Source organism: Neopsephotus bourkii, unplaced genomic scaffold (assembly GCF_033783945.1).
Source record: "Neopsephotus bourkii isolate Nb327-2 ecotype Australia unplaced genomic scaffold, CSIRO-AGI_Nbou_v1 NB_1373, whole genome shotgun sequence".
Lineage (NCBI taxonomy): Eukaryota > Metazoa > Chordata > Aves > Psittaciformes > Psittacidae > Neopsephotus > Neopsephotus bourkii.
This window is the reverse complement of record NW_026901852.1, coordinates 5,237,679-5,265,592: the sequence shown is the minus strand read 5'-3', so window position 1 is coordinate 5,265,592 and position 27,914 is coordinate 5,237,679. Positions and strand designations below refer to the sequence as shown.

At 44.8% G+C, this 27,914-nt stretch overlaps 1 protein-coding gene across 8 annotated transcripts in view; it reads right to left on the bottom strand.

The window, feature by feature from the left end:
- TTC7A (tetratricopeptide repeat domain 7A) overlaps positions 1-27,914 on the bottom strand; it is a 166,500-nt gene that overhangs the window by 1,415 nt on the left and 137,171 nt on the right. For 2 of the 8 annotated variants that reach the window (XM_061367222.1, XM_061367220.1), the window contains one exon: positions 6,827-7,315. The exons of 3 other annotated variants lie outside the window; for them this stretch is intronic. In XM_061367222.1, the coding sequence (XP_061223206.1) occupies positions 6,947-7,315 (369 nt within the window). In that variant the 3' untranslated portion in view covers positions 6,827-6,946. Of the gene's footprint in view, positions 1-6,821; positions 7,316-27,128; positions 27,258-27,914 lie in introns of those variants that run through there. 3 more of the 8 variants (XM_061367223.1, XM_061367217.1, XM_061367219.1) reach the window with 3 other exon arrangements.

Here is a 27,914-nt window from a genome sequence, read left to right as displayed (position 1 = left end):
CTGTATGAAACAGCATGGGGCCCTCTGTCCTCCTGCACTCCAATGTAGATCCTAAAGCAGTGTGGGGGAGCAGAAGGATGGAGGAACCTTGTTTAAAAAGCTGTCCTTAGGGTAAGAAAAGACACGAGTGGGTGTAACCATCTGGAAGGAACAGGAGGAGGAGGATGAAAGAAGTGGTAGGAAGAACATGTTTTCCTATAGGGCTCGCATGGATGTGTCTGAACCCACAGTGCATCTAATGAGCCAGGCTCCCTTTTAATTATACAGCAGCCAACCACACTGAGCCCAGATGGTCATGTGGGCTTCGCAGGCCACAGTGCACCAGTGGCATTTTCCTGCTTCCTCCTGAAGGTGCGCACACCGGGATGAACCTCCCACCGCTTCCATGCAGTGTGGCCTATGGAAGAAGCAGCCAACGCGTTCTCGTCGCCTGCCAAGAGCTGCATGGCCTCTGCCTGTGCTCACCCGTGGAAACGGTGGAAAGCGAGATGACTGCCTGGCTTCGTGCTTTTCCTGGCACTACATGGTATGTGGATGCATATATATATATATATATATATATATATAAAGTTTCACCTTTAATGTGTCTACTTGCCCTTAGTTGATATAAAAAGCCATAAGAAACCTGAAATCTCTCGCAATGAGAACCCAAATGAATTTCTGACCAAAGAAAGGTGATGCTTTCGGAAGTAGTAAAGATTTTTCCTTCGTTTTGTTTTTCCAAACATGCCATTAGATGCAGGGTGCATCAGCATGACTAAGACCCTATCATGACATGACTAGCCAGTTATAGTACTCACACCTACAGAAACACATTACTTTGCCTGAGAGAAACAATGAGAAATGTCAATTTAATGAAGTATCAGCAGTACTGTGAACAGTTTCATTGCCTTTTTCTTGCCTGTAACCTTGACCTGAATAATCAACTGGTATGAAATCTGATCATTTAGAGGTGCAGTGGGGATGTGTTTTCTTTAGGCTTCTCTTTCCTGCTGGAGAATGGTGAGACAACGATCTCACTGTCCCCCTGTGAGCAGGCAGAGGTGGCACAGAGGTACCCCGATGGGACAGGCTGGTTCCTCTGGAAGCAGCTGCAGGCACATCCCTACAAACTGTGAGGACTTTGTGCAATTATAACCTGAGTCACCCTCCTGACAGGGATAATGAGGCCCACAGAGGGCAAGCAGTGGCCATAGCAGCTCTGCTGCTGAGCCAAGAACAGACGGGCGCTATCTCAGCTCAAGTTAGTCCCCAACCACAAAACCACCCTTCCTGTTGCGCTGACCGGGCAGAGCCGATCGTGCTCTCTGGTGGCCGGGGACCCACCGCAGTCCTCATCCTGACGCTAAGCAGCATCAAGCCTCTCGATGCTCCAGAGGGCTGCCGGCCCATGGAGCCTCTGCAGCTGCTGCCTGTCATCCCGCTCCAAAGAGGAGGGGAATTCCCTCCCCGGCTGACATCTCGCGCCTCCCAACAATGCTGCAGTGAAATCCACCTCATCCTAAACCGCTCGTGCAGCACAGCTCCCTTGTCTGCCCCAGCACCCTTGCTGGGCAAGGACCACAGTCTGGCGTGGCTTCCCCACCGTGGAGCTGCTCCATTTATTGTGCCTGAGGTCCTTTGCAGCCCTGTGAGGAGGCTGTACACACACCCAGGTACTGTGTTCACCTGGGGAGGTGCTGAAGCTGATTCCCACCAGGAAGAACACTCGCTCCTTGGTATTCAGTGCTTCCAAGCATCCTGGTTTAGCTGCAAAAAAAAATCTCAGAAAGGGCAATCTGAGGATCCCCACAGCTTCCTGTTGATGCTGCAATATCCTATATGAGTGAAAAACTACATTTATGGAAAGAAATACAGGAGGAGATACTTGCTAAAGGAGGCAAAGGTTTCCTGCCTTCCTGCTTACATGCACCACTGCTACTGCCAAAGGCTGCCTGGGTCCATAGCCCTTCCCAGGGGTGCTCACCATCCTGCTTCCCTCTTCTGACCAGGAACAGCCGTGTGTCTCCTTGCCCACATGCCTGGATTTCCATGTGCTGTGGGCAGAAGACCCTGGTCCTCAGGCCTCAGCCCAAGTGGAAGTTGGGGTGTTGCCAACCTGGTCTCCAACCCAGACCCTGCCAACGCTCCCGAACCCCAGCACGGAGACCTACTGCTTTGCCCAGAGCGAGCGGTGACAGATGGTGTCCGCCTTCCCAGGGAGGCTTAACTGAACCGGCAGCAATACGCTGCTGTGTGTTTAAGGGGCAGGTTGAACATCATCAACTCTGCGTGCAGGAAAGCTTCTTGCTTTGGGTTTCCTCTCCCCGCTCCTCCCCACCCTGCTCCTTGCAAACCACAAGCGTCTTCTGAGAGCTGGAGGCTGCACGGTCCCCAAGCCTCACCAAGATGCAGCACTGAGCACTTCAGCTTTTTGCTTCCCTGAGGTATTTGCACTTGAGAGCTTCTCCTTGCTACTGAATTTCTTATTTCCCCATGGAGTCTGCCTCGCTATAAACAATGCCTGCATGTTGTTGCTATGTAGGTCCAGCTGGAATCTGCCTACAGTGCAAAGGAAAAACATTATATATAAATTCAGAAAGCCACCCACTGACAGGCAATTTGCATTTTAATCTGGAAGACTTTTATTTTATCTTAAAGATTTTTTTCTAATGAAAGTTCAGTTCCTGAGTTTCTATGGAAACTCATCTGCTTGGTGTGCATGCATCATTTCACCAAGTCAGATCTCAGGAAGATAAGCAATTAGTATAAATGCAAGCAGGAATGTGATTAAGGGTTTCATCCTCTTATTCCTGAAGATGGAGGGTTGGGCTGGGTTTTGCTGCCTTTCCTTGGTTCCTATTTGTGTTTTTGCCAAACTAATGCAGACACCCGTATACGAGGTAGCCTGGCTCCTCTGCCACCTCCTGGCTAGCACTGGCACTTCTGGTTTTGCCTGCTTATTTTCCTCCCAAAGATGATGAGTACCCCTAAGTAAGGTCTCTGTCAGTGTTGGTACTGAGTCAGGTAAAGAGCAATGAGGACAGGCTTCTTTTTAAGCTCAAGCTTATTATCAATAGCTCAAAACCCCAAACCAAACCGAAAGGTGCGTGGGAGTCATTCTGCTTTTGAGCTCCTGTGGGCAGCACATTGCTGGGGCTCACACCGGTGCTAGCCACACACAGGCACTTCATGTGCTGCATGTTACACTAGCATGCAAGTTACACTAACATTAGTATAACTGTATTGTTCTTGGATGCTAACTCAACCACGGGTAACTTGATTCATTTTCCTCTTTAGGTCTGAAGACATCAGATGTTGCAAACAGAGGCACTGAAGTGAAGCCAGGCTACGAGCCAGACGGCAAAAGGCGGCGCTGAAACCACTGGAAGAAACTCATTTGAGGTGAGGGGCTGCCGCACAGTGAAGCTGGTACGGTCCAGCGGTGCATGAAGGCAGAGAGCAAATTTGGTTTGCTGATTCAGGATGCCTTATGCAGGCAGCTGGACTCCTGAATGTATTGGTTTTGATTTCAGGGACAGGGGAAGCTTTTCCAAAGGTATTTTTGACCTTGTCCATATGCAAAAGAAACAAAACCTAAACCACTTCTATACTGACACTGGGTTGGACTCCCTTGCTTTAAGTGATGTGGTCCTTAGTAATTGATACTTGAGTGAGGCCAGGTTTGGTTTAGGAGAGACATACCTCAATTAAAGTTAGATGGGCAAAAAAGTGACTTGTTTTCCATTTCCACTAATAAAGAAAGTGGTCATAAGCCCCACTTAAAGTTCCACTTCAGAAGGTCATGAAATTTCTGATCTGTGCCTTTATTTCATTAAGAGTTTGACAAAACCTCCTTAAGGGTTGTTAGCAAGAAAATAGTTCAGCAAAGTCATTATGGAAGCCCCAAGTACAAGCTGCAGTTTATTTTTAGTAATGGAAGTCAAAACTTCCTTTGCAAATGTTTAGTTCAAGCACCTGATGAGCTTCAGGGAGTTATCCTGAGCCTTGACACCCCTGTCTCCTTCCACTAAGGTGGCACAGATTTACTCTCCTTTCCTCTGGCGCTTGTATAGGAAAGAGATTTCCCAGAAAAGCATTCTATGTCATTCCTGGGAGATTGCTTTTTGTTTTGTTTGCATGGTCATCTCATTCTTGGAGAGTACGTATAGATAGAATGGACTCTGTCCTTCACAAATTGATTTTAAGACTTACTTTAAATGAGGTTTCTTTCTTTGCACTCTGATGTCTCCGATGTTTTTCTCAACTGCACAAAGCATTTTTGCCCATTGTTGTCCAAATACCCTAAGAAATTTCCAGAAGAAACTAGACTTTGCAGACTTGCTGTTGGGCTTCTGCTAGCGCACTATTTAATTCATTTCAAGGTAAACGGGGTACCCTTACTGCTGCTCCGAGATGTAATAGGGACATGTCACTAGTGGTTAGTAGGAGGGCAGTCAGCAGCTGGCAAGATCAGGGCATGCTGCAGAAAAGTACTCGTTCGGAACTGTGCTAACTCAGCAGAATGCTACAAAAAGCCTTTCAAGATGCATTTGGCACTTGGTGATAACAGTCTCATGTAACAGAAAAATCCGCACTGCTACAGGGCAACACAGGCTTCTGTAATTATTTAGCAATCAGAGTAAGTTGTAAGCAAAATCTGCTGCATAAACCATGGAATGTATCAGAGTCTTTTTGGACAATGGCAAAGATTAACCCCTGGAAATCCTAGGTCTCCTAGGATAAAGACAGACATGCAACCAGCCGATTTATCTATGATTCTTCCCCCCTACTTTCATGACCTTTGCATTTCTGAGGAGCCAGTACTTTTTAAGCTGTTGTTGATCAGTGCAGTGAATTCTGGTTGTGCTGCCACTCAGCTAGCTAATCATGCATTTTGCTGATTCAGTCCAGATTGTGGCGAACCTGAGCTATACATCTGAGCTCTGTCCTCTGAGAATGCACGGTAGGAATACACGGAGCAGGCAGGGTCTGCGCTCCAAGCACTCTGCATTAGAGACGCTATCCTAATTTCCTGCCCTAACAAAGGGTTCTGGATCCAGTTCTGGAGGAAAGCTTGCCTTTCAGTGTTTCTGCCACCTCTTTTGTTGATTGCAGCTTTTCCTTTCTCTTCCTTCCCCCTCTCCATCTCCTTCACTGAAGCTGCTGCATCCCTGTCAGTTAGTGACGCTTGAGTGCTGCATTTGATAGAGCAGAGGAGGGGAAGGAGAAGGGAGGAGAGGGAAGGCAGGCAGGGCCACTGCAAAACAGAGCATAAGGAAAAATGATGGAACAGCACAGGGGGTGGGGGGGAACTGGCAAGTGCTGGGGAAAAGCAAAAACCTGAGTTTGCATCAGGATTTGTAGTGCTTGTGCACTGCCTGTGGGTTTCAACTCATAGATTCAACACGGAGATTTCAGCTCTGGTACTGCAGGCTGCAAAGGCAGCCTAGCAGCAGAGTGCTGCTTAAACCTCACTGCAGCATCTTCATGTGCTACAGATGAGTGTGAGGTAAGAGAAGAAATGAAACTGTAAGGAGGTAACAGGAGAGGCAGACTAGCTGAGCATGAAGACAGCAATGTCTTAAACCCTCCACAGAGCTGGGCGTGCAGATATGCTTTACTAACCATAACCAAGGAGGTTTTGGCAGGGAGAAAAGAAAAAGCAAAAGCAAAAGAAGATTAGAAGGTGAAGTCCTGAACAGAAGGACATTCCTTTCCCTGGCTTGTCAATGTGTTTTCCAAGGCAGTGTGTAATTGTAAAGGCACCATCATGCCCAGGCCCCACCGTGGGGCCAAGGCAAGCCCCCCTGCAGAAGGGAAGCACTGTGCCATATTGCACGCTGCCCTCTGCCCATGCTTGCTCTCTCCTTTTGAGTTCATCAAATGTTAGCAGGGATGTTCGTACTGTGTTTGAACCTTAAATGTGGTAAAACATTTACTGACATAAAAAGCAAACCCTAAGGCAGCATTTCAAACCTGGAGGCTCTGATGTCTTCACAGGGAGGCTCATACAAGCGGGGAGAGAATGAGTTTTTCTGCCTTGTTGGAGTGTCGACACTTAAGCTTTATTCAAAGCAGACTTGTTTGCAGCATGCTGAATATTCTCTAGATAGTTCTTCCTTTGCTGAGACCTACATGGAGGTGAAGCAGCAAAGAAGGAAATCGAACAGGATGCCTCAAACACATGTTTGAGACTAACTAAATGCAGTATTTGTTTCACAATCTCTTTTCCTAGGGAAGGAAAAACATCTCCCAGCCCTGATCTCAGCAGTTGTCATAGTAATGTTGCAGTAGAGCGCACAGTAGCTTCAACTAGGCTTGCAGTGTCATCTGTAAAAACTAGACACCAAGAGAAGGTCCCAAACGAACAATAAACAGTAAATTAGAATACATAATGTATAAGTTAAGGCCTCAATTCTGTTGTGCACTGTACCTGCTTTCCTGGCAGAAAGCCTGGTCTGAATTAGTGAGATTCATCCTAGATATATGCAAGTATTTCACAGTACTTGCAGAATTGACACTGATCAGCATCAGCAGTGAGAGAAAAGACACACGGGATGCTGAAAACCAGCAGGTTTTCTGGCTAAAGCACATGACTAGAAAGTGTTTGCTGTGCTTCACTGGCTGCTAATGCATTTCACATTGAATAATCTGCCATTGCTCAGGAACAATTCAGAGAGCGGGAACAGAGTCAAGGGACAAACTATGGGAGGCAGAAGTCCTGGGTTTTAGTGTTTTCAGGCTAAAGAGGGTTGAGAACTTGCCTCTCATGTGCTCGGGGGGTGCATGCTTCTAGTAACTTCTAGGTAATATTTGTAAGAAGTTAGGGCAGCAGTAAAGCATCCCCATCACCCCCAAGGGCAGAAACAGCTCTTTCTTTGCCTCTATTTTGATAGCGAGCAGGTGCCTTGGTTCTGTTGCACATAACAAGATGTTACTGCATATAGCAGGGGAATGTCTAGGCTTAAGACTTGGACACCCGATTAATCTGCGTGCCCAGAGTGTGCTGTGGCTGATGAGCAAGGGATTTCTGACTGCTAGGTTTTCTCCAGTGCCAATGCTGGATCTTTCCCCAGTTTTTAATGCACTGCTTTGCAGCAAAGGAGGGGCTAATGTGCACATTTCCCGTGTGTGTTATCTCCCCCTTCTCTGTATGTGCGAGCCATGAACAGGTTCTCCGAGACAGCAGCTTGAGGATCTCCATGAACTGCAGTCCTACGGAACTAATGCACAGAGCAGGCACTGCATTTAGCGCATCTCGGAGGAGGGGTGCAGTGAAGCCACGGCTGACAGCAGCACACAGAATGCCAGTGGAGATTACAGCAGATGTCTTCTGAAAGGAGAGCCGAGATATGTAACCAATCTTAATTTGCTTACTTTTCCACTCCTGGCAGCCTCTGGGATAGCATGTGATTAATGACATCCTCTGCACAGCTACAGCCGCAGCCTCCCAGTGCAGGATCACAGCTGGGCGCTGCGCTAGCCGAGCTGCTGGGAAACACAGCACGAGCTGGGCAGGAATGCGCTGCTGCGGGTCCAGCATTGCCTCTGCTTCTGCTCCGGTGCCTCCCACCCCGCAAGGAGCATGTTTCCTTACTGCCTCTTAATGCAAAGTCTGCCGTAAATCACGAACCTCCGTGCACAAAGAGGATGTGCTGGGGTACAGATAGCATTTTCTGTTACATGCTCAAAAGAGAGTGAATGAGGAAACTCATTCAGAAGATAAATAATTAAAGACTTTTGATAAATACTGCACATAACATTAGCACTGGAGAGCTGTGATGTTTACATGTTTCCCATTTGTTTGGCAAGAAGGGACTTGTCCTTCCCTCTCTTGACTATGGCCAGCTCACTGTATTGGGATAGCTTGCTGAAAACCTGGAAGTCTTGCTCGTTCCCACCCCTCTGTTTGTGCAGCTGTGTCTTATGTACCAGAAGGCAACATACTCTGTTACTGTGCTACACGCTATTTTTTATTACTATAGTCTATCACTCTGGCCTGTCTCTGGTGCAATAACAGACAGCTTAAATAGCACAGAATTTACACTAATTATAACTGGTTTCCTTGCTTGTGAAAGCCTGTTTGAAGGTTGAAGTACAAAGGGGACGGTGATTCTACCCCTTCTCCCTTCTGCCAGCACTTTCTGAAGCACCATTTATGAGTTCAGCTGTAGACCAACCTGGCAACTACAATTTCTGGGCTTTAACTTGATCTCAGAGCAAAGCACTGCATAAGGACAACACTGGTTAGTAGAGCTACAGCGGTATCTTGAGGGCTGTGGATGGAAACCCCACCTAAAGCTAGCCATCTTCTGGAAGATCAGGCTGGAGCTCAGTAGAGGGGCATCTGCTGCAGGGAGAGATCAGACCAAAGGCAATGTCTTGAGGCCTGGATGCAAGTTTTATTCTGCAGAGATGACTGAACCATCCCAGGAACTCGAGGGGTGTAAGGAATGTGTCAGGTTCTTCTCTGGGAAGGTGTTACACACACTCCAGAGCAGAGATCAGAGACGAGCTGGGGAGTTTTGTCCTTCAGGAATTTATTTTGGTTTCTAAAGTTACGTAAACAGAGCCTGAATAATGTGGTAATGAGCACCTCAGGGACATGGAGAATAACTTACCACAACAGAGGAGTGCAAATGATTGGCACATATAAACAGGATCTACAGATTCCCTGGAAAACGGGATAATCCACCTCTGAGAAGCAGAGCACCAGTCCTGCCACTAATGGCACAGTGGATCCGATTTGCCTCTTTAAGTGACCCCAAACACCACAGCAGGGCTGGTCTCCTGCTTGTGAGGGAAATGCACAGTTCCCCCAGGAGAGGAAACGGCCGCTCACAGTGTCTAAGTGATGGCTTCAGTGTCAGAGAACCACTTACCACCCTGTTTGTGATGGCTCCCCTGTCTCATCTGGATGCAGGAAGGAAGCCTGGCAACCGCAGAGGAAGACAGAGTCAACAAACCTGCAAAACAGCCCTGTGGGCTCCTAACTGGTGCTCCGGAGCTGTGATCTGGATGCACAGTCAGGGATTTGCTCCATTGCTGGGCTACCCAAGCCACCAGCTAACTAGTGGGTTTGCAGGGAAGATGGCTCTGCAGCAAACAGGAATGAGGAGAACAAAGTGTTTGCAATTCTTTGAACAGTGAATGAGCTGACACACTAACTTATTAATGTCAGCATCCAAAATGCTCATTTCTCCTATGGGAGCCAGTGACTAGCGGCAAAGACAAGTTCTCTCCCTCAAGCTCAGCTGCTTCAACACAAAAAAATTGAGCTAAGAGGCTGCTCTAAGGATTGCTTTTCCCCAAGGAGAGCTTGGAGCAGTTATTTTGGGATATCTGAAGCGCAGGAACATTCTTGGGATTCTGCAATGAGCCTCAGAGTTGGGAAAACAGAATCTGCTAACCAGCCATGGTTTGGAAAGAGGCCCCCAGTCATCTCCAAGAGCTAAACGTTGTTTTACCATTGCCATTTACCACTGTTACCTATCTGTGGTGAAGCTGCAAGAGGTACATGCCAGAGAGGCACAACATCCTTTATAACAGAACTTCTCTTAGGGTCAGATAGAATTTGTTTTGATCACTCTCCCCTCCCAGCCCGTAACCTATCTGGGACTTGCAGAGTCCCATTGCCATCCTGATGGGCAGAAAGCAGCTGCCCTGATTACAGTCAGCGCTACCGGGGATGCTTCCTGCAACTGCAGCCTCGTGCACGAGGAGTGTGTGATCACTTGACGGGGAATTCCAGCGGAGAGCACCGTCCCACAGAAGGCTGTGCTGATGGTCCACCAGCAAGTGCTGCGCTGCTGACGTGCCATTTCGGGGAGGAGGTGTAACTCGCTATGTCACCCTGCGGAGCAGGCTGAAAATAGGACTGCACTCACTGTGCCATGTGGCTCGGTGGTATGTCAGGACATGTATTTTTAGGAAATTCCTCCTTTGGGCAGAAAGGGTGAAGTGCTTGGCCTGGTTTGCAGTCTGCTGGCTTTGCCCACATCTTTCGTGCTGGAGTGTGGGAGCATGTTAGCCACCAGTCCGCAGATGTCCTTAGTGCCTGTGTACAGTGCTAATCCTAGTTACCTGTTCATCGGGGTGGCTGTGGAAGGGTAAAATACAGCTGGTCTGCTGCTGTGCTTTTCTCTCAATGCATGCATGCTTGCTCTCTGGTGCTGGTGCTTTTTAGAGAGGGAACTGACCTCCAACAGAGAAGGGATGGAGAAAATAGTTCAGGAAGATCAATGTCTCGGGAAGAATACAGTCTCTGAGGAGCAGCAATAAAAATGTACCTTGCAGAATGAATGTGAGGCAAATAGGGAACTCGGAGAAGATAGCTCATGCAGAGAAGAAAGACAGAAAGAAGGAAAACCAGACAGTAAACAGGGGATTTAAATAACCTTCTGGAGAGGCAAAATGGGGTCTGATTAGGCGAGGTACTTTCTGGGTGCACCGTAATGAAAAAATGCTATGCATCTCCATGCCCGGCCAGTTACTGACGCATAGACAGTGCTGTGACTGGTCTGACCCCAGGAGAAGGACGAGGTAAGGCAGTGCTGGACTCAGAATCAAATTCTTCTCTGGCAGACACTTGCTGGCTTCCTCTTTCCCCCAGAACATCATTCCGATCAGGCAGCATGTGTTCAGCTCCAGCATCTGGGTTTTGATTTTCTGGCAGCTGCACAAAATCTCTGCTATTAAATCCCACCTGCCAGTCTCATGTCTGCTCCCACAGACCTCTGCCTGTTAGCAAATGCTTCAGAACCCCGCTGCCAGGCACAGCACATCATTCTGCCATCCTGCCTCGGGCAAAAACCCTTGCGCAAGGACTCCTTGTAACTTCAGTGGGCTGCAGGAGGGAAGGCTAGAGGAGAGGCCTCTGGATAACAGGCAGAGATGCTAATTTAGGTCACGGCTTGCACCGCATTCTTTTCAGCACTAATGTAAACCAGCCATTTTCCCCCTGAATTTTTTTAATGATACTATTTTGTCTGTGACATTTTAAGAAGCTTTCTTTTAAAACATGCTCCCTGCCACAGCTGTGCAGTAAAAGAATTTGTGAACTTTGTTCATCAATTTGTGCTTATGTGAAGTCGTTTTTCCCTTCTTCACAAATTCCTCCTTTGCCTTCTATTGCTTCTTAGAAGCCCCAGCTAAGCAATGCCACCAGTATGACGTGCACAGTGCATCTTGCTTTATTGTTGGAACAGCATTAGTAAACCAAACGCTGAAATACAGCTTGCACATCTATCCTGCATAAGTGATCTATCCATAGAAATAACTGCAATGTTTAATTCTGTATGGGGAGAAAGGACTCAACATTAACCTAGGCAGTAAGGCTGCCCTTTTGGTGCAAGGACAGTATCTCTTGGAGATGGTCTAAGCTACTTGATTATGGCGTCCCTAAAACTGCAAACAAAAGAGACAATCAGTGCTTTTTTTGCTGTGGACATCTGTCAGCAGAGGAGCAACTGCTAATTGTCATGTAATAACTACAGCAGACGCTTCCATAGCAGTCATCTTTCTGGAAGTCAAGCATGACAAAACCTGTTACTTGTCCAAGCACCCAGATCTGGCTGCATTTCTGAAACTGTCTAAAAAGTGACATGATGCTCTTCTATAGATGGATGCTTGAGACCAAAATGTTGAGCCAAAATATAGCAGTCAGTGATCGTTTTTGTTGGCATGTGATTAAGGTATTTAGCTTTATACTCTAATACTTGCATTGTTATTTTAGAACTGCATGTATACACTGAGGAAAGGTGCTGATACTCTCATATAAATACTAGCACATGGGATTTGTAGAGAACTGGTTCAGCAGCAGAGATGCCTTGCTGCACTTCACCATTCAGAGATGTCCTTGCTCCTACTGCAGCACCGCAGGAGCTGTCAGGTTGGCAGGTACACGGCTCTACATGAGCTCTGAACAATGTTAAAGCAGTACAGTGCTGCCTAAAGCCATGTGCGAGGAGGAATAGCTAATTCTCTTTTTATGAAAGGATTGACTCTAGGCAGCCTGCCATCTACTGAAACCACACATGTGATTTCTTAAGGCATCTGCATACCTCCTTTGCAGTCACAGGCTAATCAGCCTATCACTTAATTGAAGAGAATGGAAAAATAGTTGCAACTTCTCCAGAGACAACACATAAGGAGATGACTTCTAATGACTAGGAACCTAAGTCAGCTTTGAACCAACCAAAAACTTCTGTACTCTCTTCTTTAGATGGCACCGGAGCTGCCTGCACTACAGACCAGTTACTCTGCTGATTACATTGTTTGGCAGTAGTCTAATGATGGATACTGTATTTGGAGGAGGGAAAACCGAATTTTCTTGAGAACTGCCAGAGGAAAAATACCGGATCATCAGGAAAGAGGATAAAAACAGTCTCTGATGATTTTCAGTAAACAGCGAAACAACCCTCAACTGCCTCAGTGTAATGAGCTGGGTACCTGCTGCAGTCTCACAGAGACATGCACATAAGACACAGTTCAGTGCTGCCCACAGACCTAGGCAAAAAAAAAGGAAGTTAAAATTAAATCACAAACATTATGAGTCTTTATAATCCATATGGAGTGAAGAGGATATTTACAGAGCAGTACAACCCCTAGCACTGCACCCATTCCCAAGTCTAGCAAAGCCCTTTCACATCAGTGAGGTTCGGCTGCCTTTGTGCTAGGAGGAACAGCCATGGGTATGGTTAAATGAACCAGCCTGCATACGTGAGATGCCAAGGAAGGCAGTAACATGGAGAAGACCCACCGTGTAGCAGTACGACATGAATCCTGTGCTCCTGTGTCTGGGGAGCAGTGGAGACAGCCAGGGAAGGAGATGTGCCCCTTCAGCTGTACTTGTATCAAAGCCTCACCAAAACACAGGCTCCAGCAGCATTCCCTGACGGGGGTGATCTCCTTGTAAAACATTTACACTTCCAGCAGGATGTTTCTAATTAAACTCAATTGGTTTGCACACCTGCTGGGAGTGACTGCTCTGCACCTCGTCCCCCCCTCCTCCTGGAGCACAAAGAAGATGTGACAGCCTATGCTACCACATAGCACTGGGTTCCTTTTGTGCGCTGACACTAATGGAGGAAATGGATGGCAACAGCGTGCTTTGTGTTTGATGCTGTTCTAGGAAGCTCTTCCTTTTCTTCTCTTTTTTGTTCCTTTCCCCAGAGCGTGAGAGTGCTCAGGTTTTACAGCCCTTTTTTCAAGAGTGGGGGACTGACAGGGCTTTCTGTAGTTTCCAGACTGTAGGGCATCACGATCGATGCTGATAATGAACCCCTCAGGACTGAGGAAAGTACCCATACAGATCCTGACTACGATGGATGGGGAAAGGATAGGACTGAAGCATGCTATGGTTAGTAGTGCAAGGCAGAACAGCCTGCTGTCCCCTACTAAACACTTTTTAGCCTGTTTTACAAGCATAGCCTGACCTGAATGTTTTAAGAAGGGGTTTTATTGACACTGTGTTATCTTGTCTGAGATATTTATGGGTTTGCTCAGAGAGGTCTCAGACAACCAAAAATTGAGAAAAAGCTGCTGAATTGTGTGGATGGCCAGCATGACTTCTGGTTTGTGATTGCTGTCCTAGGCTCCCTCTCTTCATCTTAGGGAGCCAGCACATGTCAATGAGATGTAATGAATGCCTGAATGTATTTGCCTTGTTGTAGTGGGGCATTGCCCTGCCGTGCAATGAGAAAAATGCATTCTGTGTGCTGTGGCAGCAGGTCAGCATCCCAAATGTTCTCCCCTCCAACGAGCTCACTGGGTCAGAATAATCCTGTTTTGGATTGTACAGGACAGTCTCCCGGGTAACACGCTTCACAGCAAACGCTCGGGGGGAGCACGCCCTTGAATGCAAGGCAGTCAATGAGATTTATAATTACTGTGTTTTATAACCCTGCTCATTCAGGCAGGGGAGGATACTGCTGAGGAGGTCTCAAACAGGAGGAACGATACATTTGCAGCTACATAAATAGCAGTCGTTAATATGATTTGAAACCTGGGAGGCAGAAAACACTCTTTTGTCCACTGTGCACGATGCACAGACCGGGTTTAAACCCAGCAGGGCATAAACCCGGGACTCCCGGAGGAGGGGAGGTGGAATCCACTCTGTATCGCCAAAGTCTGACTGCATTATAAGCAAGGTCCTGGCTGAAGGCCAGATCCCAGCTGTCCTTGCAGTGATAATGACCGCGCTCCCTCGGGGTGCTGAGCATGGGCAGAATCCAGCTGCATTTGGACACGCGTAAAACGAGAGAACGCGGCGGTGTTAATGCTTGCGGGATGACAACCCGAACCTATGGATGTGTCATCAACAGCCAGCTCCAAGCAGAGTGTGTTTGATTTGCAAAAGAGCCCGGAGGTAAAAAAAAACAACCCCACCATCTCCTGGTACCGTTTATCTGATGCTTTGTTTTTGAGTGTCCTTGATGCATAACAGCATGCTATCATCCCTAAAGATTAAAAACAATCCCTTCTTATTGCTCGGCTGGGTATTTTCAAAGAAATTCATGCACGGATGAAAACAAACAAATAACACTGCCCAATGGCTCTGCAGAGATTCTTGGCCTCTAGTTTCAGGTAGTCTAGAGACAATTTTAAACAAACATGGACCTCTTAAATCCTTGGCTACAGCTCCAGTAGGGACATGTTGGAAAGGCTTCAGTAGCTTTAATGGGGTGATGCTTGTAGAGGATTTTCATCATCATCTCCATTCTGTGATTTTCAGGGTACAGATTAACTAAGATCTGCAGTTTCACTTCTGCAATACTGGATTTTCACTATTTTTTAAACTGGAGCTTCAAGTTAAATAACAACACCGTTGTTCAGGCTTGGTTTAAACAAGAATTCAAAGTACCTATGTTGGTTTTCATGCTGTTAAGGCCTGGGGTTTTTGATGAACTAAAGCACAAGTGGAAAAAGCCACCCTCCAATCATCAGTGCAGGACCAGGGCCCAAAATGACAGAATTAAATACACCATAATCTGAGAGAGCCTCAGGCACTGACGAAGGAACAGTTCAGCTCGCCTCACTTAACATGTCTTTTGCTTTTACCCACTTGGCTTTATTGTTCAGAGGATCTGGCCCAGTACAGGAATGAAATCCCTCCCACAGCCCTAGTTCTGCTTCCAGCCTTTGCTGCTGGCTAGCTCTGATGGACAGCTGCAGGAGTTCCTTACGAAGACATCTATGTGACACTGCTGCTCTTAGAAAAAGCCTGAAAACAGGCTTTTGTCTTCACTCCTGCTTGGGCACTGGCTTTTGTTCAGACTGAAAAACACTCTGCAAACGTATAACTGAGGGTCTGGTTTGTAAGGGCTGGGCAAACTCATTCACAACATCACTTGTGAGGGAAAAATAACTCCAGGGAGAACTAGCACAAGATGCAAATACTGATTTAGGGATGCTGGTGGTATGGAGAATAACAGAGGTAATGTTGAATACAAAACCATGCTCTGTGGCTGATAAACAGCACCACAACGCAATGTATCCCAACCCATAGGAAGGGAAGGAAGCCCCGGCAGGTCACGTTCAGACTGTACCTGCTGCACAGTTTCATCCTAGTATTAAAAGATCCCTCTTTCATTTTAAAGTTAACTTTACCCTAGCTACGCACTGCCCACTTGCTTTACTGCAGTGGAAGGTTGGTTGCTCTTCAGTCTGTATGCTGGCAGGGTGTTGAAACAGCCCTCAAGGTTTTAGACAGCAATAGCCAAAAAAGTCCTCCCATGGCCTCCCTCACCCTCTTTAAGGCATTAAACTTATTTTGGCTTCTTATCAAATACTTTGTCCTTTTTAACCTTGGCCTTCCCCTATCCTTTGTTGTGGGGCCAGTGCTGCTGACCACAACTACTATTAGTTACCTCTAGTATAAGAGCGCTAGCAGCAGCACTACAATATTGCAGGATATGCTGTCACAGATACCTAAAAGCCGTCATACTTCCCTTTAATTTGAAAGGTTTCACCTTTTACCATCAGCTCTGTGGTACCTGAGCAAGGAAAGTCTTTGCTAAAGGCTCCTCTCTTCTAATAGGAGATGCAGAGAAGCAGTCCCTCTGGTTCTTCTCAAACTGTGACAACTGACCACTGAGATGGAAGAAGTTTGCAAGTCATCTAGTTCAAAGTATGCAAAAATAGCAGGGCTGCACTTCCAACAAGGCTGCTTTTCTGCCCTGTTTGATGCCACCTTGTGAGGGTGAAATTGAGTAGTGCAAGAGTATAGAGATTTAATCCATTTATAGAACTTCAGTTGTATGAAGTTGATCTGAAAGGATTTGTGCTACATGTATATATCATGACTTGTCATAGCTGCCTGCATTGACACTACATTATGTGAGCATTCTTATTGCAGAGACTAGCTACATTGATAAAATCACTTAGTACAGCTGACCAAGGTAAAAATAGATTTATAAAAACCAGGCTGCCTTTTGGCTCAAGGATCTCGCATATAAGCCATTTTTACTTTGTGATGCTGCTATTTTTGATGCTGCTATTTTATATTTGCTGGTTTGGGAGAGCTTATATTAAACAATGTGTTACTTCCAGACCATTTCCTTTGATTGTTCTTCATTCACTATTCACAGTAAGAGATTAGTTAAAAATGGTATATGTTTCCAGCCTGACCTGCTGTTGTCAGCCACCAAATAATAGAGAACTTCCCAGAGAATGCAAAACCTATGAGCTGAGCAAGTCTTCTGCAGAAATGTGACATGAACACTTATCTCAAATACTTGCACAATCATCATTTATCATTAGTGAAAAGCAGTTCTGAGCGTTCAAGACTGCTTGTTTGACCTATTTGTGGTATTCTAGGAACAACAGCAAGGAATCCTAAAGTGAGGGTTTCTGCTCCTGAAGCCTGGAAATCTCAAGGGCCTGTGGGTTTTATTTACTTTTCTTGCTTTCAAGGCATGCACTTTTCAGGCAAACAGGACAGCAAATGGTCCATGGACCTGGTGCTGAAGATACTGCAGGCAATGTTGCTCTTAATAGGCATGAAATGTGTGCAGAATCTCTTACTCTCACTGCAGTCACAGGGAGAACTGTTATCTGCTGTACTGCAGAAGCCTGTCCTGAACTATCCTCATGTATGTAATCTCCGTCTGGAAAAGACCTAAATGCTGTGGGGTCTGGCTGTATGTTAACAAGTCTATAAGCTCACCTACAACACCAAGCTTTGAGCCCACAAAGGGATCATATAGGATGTTAGAAATGCTTTACTGTGGTATTTAATTTTTCCTAGCTTCATTTGTCTGTATTAGTCACTCCTGTGCTCTGCTGAGCAAGTGACAGCCTCGGAGAGAAAACACCACTGCTTGACAACCTGGCACAAAATTCCCTACAACCAGAAGTTCACAAACTCTGTAGGCTTTTAGATGTGAGGGAACAACACTGATCTCTTATTAAAAACCATACAATCCTATAAAAGTGCCAAACCTGCTTGCCACTAGCTGCTTTGGGAAACTGCCCAGGGGAGTATTTACAGAAGGATGAAGCTAAACTTTCCCCTTGTTTAAGAAAAATAATCACAAGCACAGAGCTTCTTAAGAATTTATTTTAAATGCAATTAATAGTTCATCCTTCATTACCAATTAGGCTGGCAGGGCTGGTATGTTATGCGTAAATGTGCCGAATGAGTGCTGTAAGGAAGGAGAAGCAGTGGGGTAGCCCGTTATGTTAGGAAGTGTTTTGATTGTATAGAGCTTAACAATGGTGACAACAGGGTTCAGTGTTTATGGGTAAGAATCAGGGGGAAGGCCAACAAGTCAGGTATCATGGTGTTAGTCCGTTACAGACCACCCCACCAGGGTGAAAAACAAGGTGAAGTATTCTATAGGCAGCTGAGAGAAGTCTGACATTAGGTAATGCATCTCAGCAGACTGAAAGTAATTATTTCCTGCTATTTGGCATAGATCTGGAGTGCTGTCACCAGTTTTGAGTTCTCCAGTGCCAGAAAGATGATGACAAACTGGAGAAAGGCATGTGGAGGGCCACTGACATGGCTGGGGGGACCATGATATGAAGAGTCTGAGATGAACATGTATTCAGCCTTTCCCTCTCCAGGCTGAGAAGGTATCCAATGGCCATCTTCAGCTACCTAACTGGAAAAGATGGTACCAATCTTTTCTCAGAGGTGCTTGGCTACAACAGATTAAGGCACAGCAAGGGAAATTCTGACTGTTAGCTATCAAGAAAGAAGTCTTCACAAGGAGAGGTGCAGCATCAGAACTCAGGCACAGAGAGATGGTGGAATATTCATCCTTGGAAATGAATGTCCAGCTATGTCAAAGCTCAGCTGGACACAGTCCTGAGCAACCGGCTCTATATTTGAACTCTGTGAGCAGGAGGTGGGACCAGATGACCTCCAGAGGAAAGGTCGTTTCTCACCTACATTCTTCTGTGATTCTAATGTGCCTCATGACATGTGCGCTAAGATATTAAGCTCACTTAATATATCATCACTGGTGTCAGGTGTCATCAACACTCTCATCAGTGGGAACACTGCCGAGCTGACTCAAATACTGTACATCTTGTCTAAATGCAATTAAAAAGGCACATGGCAGTTTCTGTGTATCTCAATTAGCCTGGTACCATGCATGCTGACATTCAAAATTAGCTGACTTGGAGGCCTGTTCCCCACTCAATTCAAGGATTATATTGAGCTTGCCTGGTCTGTTGTAAAACTTACTCAGGCTCACAACGTAACACCCTCCTTCAGAGTCACATTAGCTGCAATTTGTATTTTAGAGGAATCAAAGCAAAGCTCACAGAGTACCAATCTAATGAATCAAACCCTAAAAGATTAACGTTCCTGAGTAAAGCAGCAAACCTCACACAGAGCTCCACAGACCTGCCTCCCCTTTTATTGCTCTGCTTTTAGGATATAAGAAGAGCAGTGGGCAGTGACGTCTCTCCCACACTGGCATCTATCATTGTAATGTTAAGTGCTAGCTCCTATCACCCCCGTAATCCTGTTTGGGAAGCTCTGCTACAGCATTTACGTTCTTATCTTTGTTTAGACAATGCTGGCAAATAAAAGCATAAGCAAACAATCTCCACTGTACAGCTTGGCACTGCTGAGACGCTGCCATTTGTGTTCCAGTTGATTTTTATTTGCAGTCTCTTATGCCAGTGACAATCTTGGGAAGCAGATGCAGCCCGGTAAGTGACGCGACTGTAAAACTGATGCTGTTATGAGCCTACTCTTTGTATTAAAATTAATGCTGAACAGGTGAACACAGGCAATAAGAGAATGGGGCTAAACATGAAAACATCAGTGCAGTAATTCCTCTGGAACAAGTCAGTGTAATTTCATCTCATCTCATTTCCTGCCTTAGGCCATGTACTAGGAGATACTCAGCTGCCTCATGTGATTAATTTAAAGAGGTATGAGATCTATACAAACATAAGCACCCACTTTAATTGCACAGTCTCCCTATACCTGCAGGGGAAGAACAGAGGTAGACTCTCCACAGAGAGAGAAGAGCAGGAGCCTAAGAGAAGGAGCTCTGCACCAACCTCAGAGAAGTCCCTTGCTCTGGGCAACACATGAAGAGAGTGACCAACTCATCTACCTAAGCTAAAGGCTGAGAACTAGGCAACGTGAACCTTCACCTACGACTAACAAGTACTTAGAATGGAATTGCCACCTCAGACTCTCAAAAGCAAATAGGAAGTATGAAAGCCCATTGCTTTGTTCGCTTCTTACAAAGCCGAGGGCTATTAAGGAAGGCATGACAGAAAAACTACTACCCACCCAACTTCCAAAAATACTAGTAACCAGGACCGATTTAGGCAAACAATTATATCCGACAAAGCCAGTGAACTGCATGACTCCAGAGAGCAACTGCAAGACAGAGATGCTCGATCCTGTTTCTGATTAAGCAGCTCCCAGTTGGTATGCTGTGCCCAACGACTGTCTCCAGTCTGTGCCCTTCATGATGGAAGGAAGGCTCAGCTCACTACACCGGTCATAAATCTCCCCACTGAAAGGTGATTAGCTTGAAAATCCCCTGTTGTTCTGTCAGGGAGCCATACAGAAGAGGTGCAAATCCATTAAATTACAACTTGCAGATATGTATCCAAGGAGAATACATGGCATTTGGTGATATATGGAAACTACCACGTTACACCTTCACAGAGCTTATACGACAGCCCCAAATTAACATTCTTGCCATGTGATTCTCATTAGACTCATTCAAACGTACTGTTAATCTTGTATTTTTCCTCCCAAGGGATTAACATTGATTTTTTTCCTCTTGTGCACAGGATGGTCATACTGTTTCCTACAGGGCGGATTCACTCAATAAGGAGTTACGCTATTAAATCTGACTTGATGTTATTGTCAATAGAGCTGAGCTGCCACAATGCTGCTTATTTTTAAGAGAACTTCAATGCAACTCTCCTGTGAGTCCAGCTCCATCCATCATTTCACTCCACGATACACACAAGTCACTTGACAACTCATTAAAAATATATATAGAAAGCTGGAGGTCAGGGCTGTGTTCCAGGGAAGCCTTACCAACATTCAAACTCCACCTCTAATCTAAAGAATAATAAAGCTAAAAATAAGTACAGAATGCTTCTGGGAATAGAAGTTCTTCAACAGAAGAAGCAAACAGGAAGGCAGGACAGCAGGTGGGCCTGTAAGACATTATTAGGGGGACACTCTGGTTTCAGGTCACAAGTATGGTCACAGTATGAATTCAGTTACTGGTAGTCTGGGGAAAGCAGACTGCATGCCTGCACGGGTTGTCACTCTTTTGGGTTTGCTTAAATCCTACTTAGAGAGACCTTTGGGTACTGCTTCCTCCATCCCTGGTAAACAGATCAAGCTCCAGTATCATAGGGGTCAGATTGTCTCTCCCACATCTCATCCTGGAAGGCTGCTCCAGAACCTCTCTGCACCAATGGCAAGGAACCCTCTTCAATCTCCAGCACCAATTTACAGCAGATAAAGCTGCATCCTTTATCTGATGCAGCTTCTCTCTCCCCATAGCATTCACTATTAGTTTCCAGACATACCTGCAGAGACCAAATGTATCCCTTCCCAGTCTTTGTTCTGCTGCCTTGACAAGTCAGGCTCTTTCCTGCCCACCCCTGACCCAAACATGGGCAGTTTGTGTTTATTTCCTCTGCTCTGCTTCCACCTGGGAATTCTCTTTTGAGCAGCTCCGGCAGCATTAGCAGTATTAGACAGCAGCTCACTGATAAGAGTGGAGCTTTATAGAAGCATGAAAAAAGGACAAGAGGAAAGGGGCAAGAGAAGTGTTTCCAACATGTAAAAAATGCGCAAGTTTAGATGTCACGAAGAACAAACAGGAAACCTATATTAAGTTCTTGCCTCAGGAGTCGAATTTTCCAAAGGGCTGAGGAGCTCCTCCCAGTTTCTTGGTCCTGGATTGATTGTTCTGTTGTTTTCAGACACTCCTTCAACACCACTGGAACAAGCTTCTGACCTAAGTGCACTTTCAGATTCTTTATGGCGAATTTTACCTTTCTTGGATAAAATAGCAAATAAATAGCATTTAAGGAGCTTTCTGGGGCAAATCAAGCTTAGGTTCATCTCCTGCAAAAATCTACAAGGCAGAGAGGGATGGAAAAGGAAGAAACAACCTGCTGAACGGCTAATGGTAGAGAAAAGAAGTGATTTTAACTGTCTCTGAGTTGTCAATGCTTTACCTTGGTACTTTAAAGTAAGCAGCAGTCTTTACTGTCTCTTCTATGTCCCTTCCATTTCTTTCCCCTCCCCTTCTCGCTTATACTCTATATACCTATAGATCACCATTTGCCTGCACTGGGGAAATGCAGTGCACTGAATCAAAAAGAACCTGAGAAAACCTGTTAGCAGTCTATAGGGATTTCCCCATATCAAGGTAAAACTTATGGGGTGGGCTGAACCATTTAAATATTCTGTAATGTCAGAGTAGTCCAAAAATATCCTGCTGGAGACTAGGGCTTAGCAAATTCATCCTTCCAGTGTTTTCTTGTACACTCCATATTAGGTAGACCTAAGAGAGCCCCAGAGTCTGTTGCTCTCCCAGCTGCATCACAGAAGACGTCACTGCTCTTCCTTTGGGTTGCTAGAATCTCCTGTTGACTGTCACTATTACTTAATTAAGAAAGAAGGGGGGAAAAAAAGGCACTTTGTTCAAGGTTGCTCCATTTTTGGAAAGGCTTGCAATGACTGTCTACTCCAATGCCTTCCCTACCTTTAGGTCTGTCATGTCTCTCTCAAAAATCCAACCCCCTTCTCACCAGGGGAAGCTGCAGAACTGTACTGGTACAAAGACGCTCTGCTCACGCTGAATTTGCAGAGCAGAAGGATATATTCACTGTCAGAGAAAGGAAGCTCCCTCCCTCCCTTCCTCCTCCCCCCTCCTTGCAAAAAGCTATTTTTTGCAGGCGTTGTCATATCTTATTCCCAGGAAGAGAAGAGGGCTGTGCTAGAAAGTCATCGGATTCACATTTGCTTCTGTTTTACTCTGTCCTTCACAGCACTGCTCTAACCATTTATCAATACAATGGAGGGCAAGGCACAACACACAGGCAAGGCAGACTCCTCTAATGAAAACAAATCTTTGCTAGAGAGGAAATAGTTCATAGATTCGCCTCCTAAATCCCACTCCCACTGCAATAATGTTTTCATCACTACTTACATTTAGGGACATAAGGGTACTCAGAGCTATAAAGCACATCATTTGTGCTGAACAGTCGCAGTACTTTGCCCAAAATAATTCGTGGTCCAAAAGCCCAAATGAATAAAGCACCACAGGAATCAAGACATATAATTACAATAAATAAGATCTTGCGCTTACAGAGCGCCTGTCATCTCAAAGTACGTGCAGATATTAATTAAGCTCCACAAACCCCAGATGAAGTAGATTAGTAGCTTCACCCCTGTTTCACAGAGGTTTAGTGTAAAGTGTGACACATAATCACAGCTGAAAGTGCAGCGGAGCTGGCAGTGCTGGGGATGGAGGGAGCCAGGGCTCCACCTCCTCTCCAGCGCTCTTCAGTGAATTGCCTTCAATGGAAAATGACTGAGTTGTGGTTCTGCGCTCTCTGGAAGAGGAAGGACCCACCCTGTTGCACAACAGCAGCAAAGCCCTCGCCTGAAGTGTTTTGATAAATGCCATGGCACGGTGCTGGGTTTGGGAAGGGAAATCAGGAACTCGCTTGCTCCCTCCCGCATCTTGCCACTGGGTGCTCAACCTCGCTCCTTCTAAAACGCCAAGAGATGACCTCTGTGTCAGCACACCTTATATAAACTGTCCCAATAACATGGCTCGTGGCTTCACAGGTTTGGAGGATATGGCATACATTATATCTTAAGCACTGTAATCTGTGATGTTGGCTTTTACCTTTCTATTTCTGTGCATCTTACTATGTTACAACTCAGAAGCCACGCAGACCTAGGATCACACAATGTAATTAAAAGCTATAGCAAGTCTAAACCTTACAAATAACTCCGTCTTGAAGGAGGTTTCACATAAATTTGGGATGATAAACAGAAATAATAAATCTGTTACAATCCAAAAATATTTAATATAATGAATGTACTCTATATTCATACTTAAGAAAAACCTTAAAAATGGTGTTACTAGTAAAGCTTCAATTGTTTTGTATGTTAAAGAACAGTTACAAATTCATTTTGCTATCATTATCTACCGAAATTCAAGTTCTTATGACAGCAGTTTCTCAAAGATTCACTTTAAATGATAGCTGTGATTGTGTAAAACATTTTCAGTATCACAACAGTAACTGTCCACTTCATCAAAATCACACCAAAATCACACCAAAATTCTGCTTATCACCTTTACCAAAACCAGAGCAAAGGGAGCATCAAACACAGCTAGGAAGAAGTATCTCCAAAACACGTCGCTCATTGTGACTCTAGATACAATTATCCACCTAACTACACTCAGGACAAATGCACAGTTGTCCTAAACTACTTGGGGATGCATTTTAATTGTGATGTTCAGTGCTCTGTATACAAATACAAAAAACCTGAGCAAGAAATGTCACTAGCAAATGGAAACAGAGCACGCTGTACTTATCTACAAAATAGCTAACAAATTGGATAAACTATGGACATAAAGCAGCTCCTCAGATGATAAATAAATCTTAATGTGAAAACTATGCTCTTTTGTTCCCACATTTAAGCACAGAATGCATTCTAACTTCAGCTTTCAATGTAAAAATGCTTTTAATTAGGGTCCTAGCCACCTTACAAGACATACAGATGATGGAGTTATAATAATTTACCCATGCTGAGAATCTGCCCCATGATTTATATGATTACTTCATGGCAGCGTGAAACAAATCCCCACGGAAGTAATGCATGCCATCCTTGAAAATATGAAGCAATCAAGCTATGTTTTTATTATGTGAATGGATGCCTTTGAAAACAAGGATGCATGCACCATACTGTGAGGTAAAATGAGTTAAATGAACAGAAATAATTCATTTCCATGTTCTACTCAAGGGAAACTGTAGTCTTCAAATTATCCTGATGCTACCAAATGAGAGTCTGGAGACAATAGGTTGACTCTTCTTCTAAAATGAACATGAAATTGCATCCTAAGCACACAATGAAGGCCAAATTAAACAGTCCAGGACTCTTTGTAAAGGCTCTTTCTTTTTGTTCAGCCCTTACATCCAACTAAACAATTAAGAACAGTAGATTTAAACAAATCATCATATAGTTTTTAAACACTCAAATCTAATCAAAAGGACAAAAGGAACATCATAAAAACCCCTTTTCTCAATCAAGCTCTTCAGCTTCTAGCATTACCAGCAGAGAGAAATTTGTGTTCCTCATCTGAAAGGATGTCTCTAGCAAGCAGAATGAAGAATATATATCAAAGACTAGAGCTGCAGGCTTCTTGTCTGTGTTGTATTCAGACTCGGACACTGACATCTCTGCAAGGACCCAAGACAACACTGTTACACTGCTCCTTGATATAAATCACAATGCATTCAATCAGAGGTGCTGACCATTCAGAAAATAAGAGAGACCCTGCAGGCACGAGAAGATGGTAACAGCTGTGATAATGAGATCAGGTTAATACAAAAGATTTCAAATAGAATGCATACAAAAGATTTCAAATAGAATGTTGTATTTGTATGAAAATGTATGTAGGTAATAATTATATGAGTAGAAGACCATGGGACAGTGAGAGGTTTTTTAATACTGAGACTACAACACTACCTTTGAAGCTAAGCTAGTTTATTCTAGAAGCATTATTTGCTCTAGTCTTCTTATCTTAATAAGAACTGTTAGAAGTTCAGAGAGAGGCAACAGCAATGATGAAAGGAATAGGACTGGTCTGGTGATATCTATAAAATCAGTAATGGAAGTGGGATGATTAAGAATCAGCGATGTGTTATGTCTTCCAGAATAAGACCTAGGTGCATGAGTTTGGCTAAGGAAAAGCTGCATCCAGAACATAAAAAGTTTGGCAGCTCTTTGTACAACAGAAAGCAGACCTGTGGGTCTCCTTGCCGAAGGGTACTGTCAATGCTGAAAAACAACAGGCTCAAGACAAGTTCATGAAGGAGAAATCCACTGTGAATTACTAAGCAAGTAGAACCTGCATCTACTTCAGGATGTCCCTGACCCAAGTCATAACCTCAGAAGTACCGCATTTGCCTGCCCTCACTTTGTGGGTATGACTGGATGAAAAGCAGCTTTGCAGAGAAGGCCCTGATGGACAACAAGCTGGCCATGAGCCAGCAATGTGCCCTTGCTGCAAAGGCAGCTAATGGCATCCTGGACTACACAAGGAATTGTGTTGCCACAAGTCTGAGCGAGGTGATCCTTCCTCTTTACTCTGTACTGGTGAGGAGTGCTGTGTCTGGTTTTGGGCTCCTCAGCAGGAAGAGGACATGGACTTACTGGAGAGAGTCCAGCAAAGGGCCACTGGGATCATTAAGGGGCTGGAGCATCTGTCATACAAGGAGAAGCTGAGATAGCTGGGACTGTTAATGTCGTAGGATAGAAGTCTCAGGTGGGACCTTATCAATACGGTTAAATATCTGACAGTAAGGTCAGTAAGGTGTAAAGAAGGTGGAACCAGACTGTCTTGTGACTGGATGTGCACAAACAGAAAGAGAAATATTCCATTTAAACATGAGGTTAAGCTTTGTTTGTTGTAAGGATGATCAAACACTGGAGGAAGTTGCCCAGAGAGGCTGGGGAGTCTCCATCCTTGGAGATATTCAAACTTCAGCTGAACACAGTTCTGGTACCCTGCTTTAGCTGAACCTGCTTGAGCAGTGGGCTGGATTACATGCTCTCCCAAGATCCTTTACAACCTCCACCATTCCATGACTCTGCCATGTGGCTGATAACTCCCAAACTACATTCACCATAGGAACTTCCTTCAAAAATAACCAGGCTTCCTGGGGAAAGGCCAAAATCTACAGATGTCAGAAAACAAGGGTCACAAAACAGCCTACAGTCAATTTGTTGGCTCAGCTGAGGTGATGTAAACCCAGATGTGTGGGAAGCTAGGTTTTCCTATTTTGGTTGGAGGTAGGACTGCACAGCATATGACTGTAAAGCCCTTCTGCATGGCTGCCAATCACGTTTTGTGGTACAGATGACTGTCTCTCTAAGAAAAGGCAGAACTCTCATGATTAGCACAACTGGTGTTACCTCTATATTCTATTTAACTTGGTTACGGAACAAATCAAACTCATTTTCACTAGATTATATTTGCCACACATTTCTGTGGTCACAACAAAACACAGAATCACTTTATAAAGAATGTTTTCCCATTTAACTTCAGGAAAAGCCCATCAAACAAAGCCCAATATACTTGTCATTTTGTTTTGCTATTGAGCATAGGGATGAGGCAGTGCAGGCAGCTACATGGCACTGTGATAAGAACCTTATCATCTTTGCCCCAGCCTTTGACAGAAGTGAGGAACCATTACCATCTTCTACTGCAATAAGTAAGACTTAAGAATGATTCAAGCAGTTTTAATTTGGTTTGTTGGTATTTATTGTTGCTTTCATTAAATCTGGCACAGTGAAGGAGATCAGACTGCCCATTTTTTTTCCCCTTTAAATACATGATTCTCTTTCTTCTTCCCTGAAATAAACATGTTGAGAATTGTTCTAACTCGACAAAGTCCTATGTGAGATGCATGCTGGGCAGGAGTCTTCTGAATATCTCAGCATGTTTCTAGTTTTTCTTGCAATATTATGTATGGAGCTTCAGGACTCAACTCCAACATGCTGGCTTTGATTTTCTCCTCCTCTGAATCAAAGGGATAATGATACTGAAATGCACTGTGGCTGGGAACTAGCAAATCTCAATTTCTTTAGCGACATACAGGTAGGTGGATTTGTTTCTTGCTTTACAAGGAGGTGTCATCTGCTCCGGCTTATGTTATATTTTCTGACTTGGTTGGGCACATGTCAGTTTTGTTACCACCATCCCAAAGCTGTGTATATCATGATGTTATATAACCAAATTTGGAACCTACTGGAAGAAGTAAGCTGTAGCGATTTTGTTTAGAAATGTGCTGTCAGAGATCAGCATCTGGCATGGCTGACTAGTCACAGCATAAGACAAGGGGATACAGACCTCTTGTTCCTGGACCACTGAATACAGCCACTCAGTGGAATCTCCATCAGCCCCTTTCAGAGGGAGAAAGGCACTATAATCCTTGTGAGCAGGCCCCAGAAAGGAAAAGAAGAAAAGAACAGGGCTGTTCTAATAAAGGGAGCTAAGACAGAAACAGGTTAGACAGAATGAGGAGAAATGAGGAAAATAAACCTCTAGCAAGTTGTATTTCTTGAAGAGAGCTGTGGTCTTACAGCATGCACAGTTTCTAAGGGCCAAGACAAGCTAATTGTTTCTGACAGCAGAGTTGTTCAACCAAAGGAGTAGCTCCACACCTCATCAGGAGCC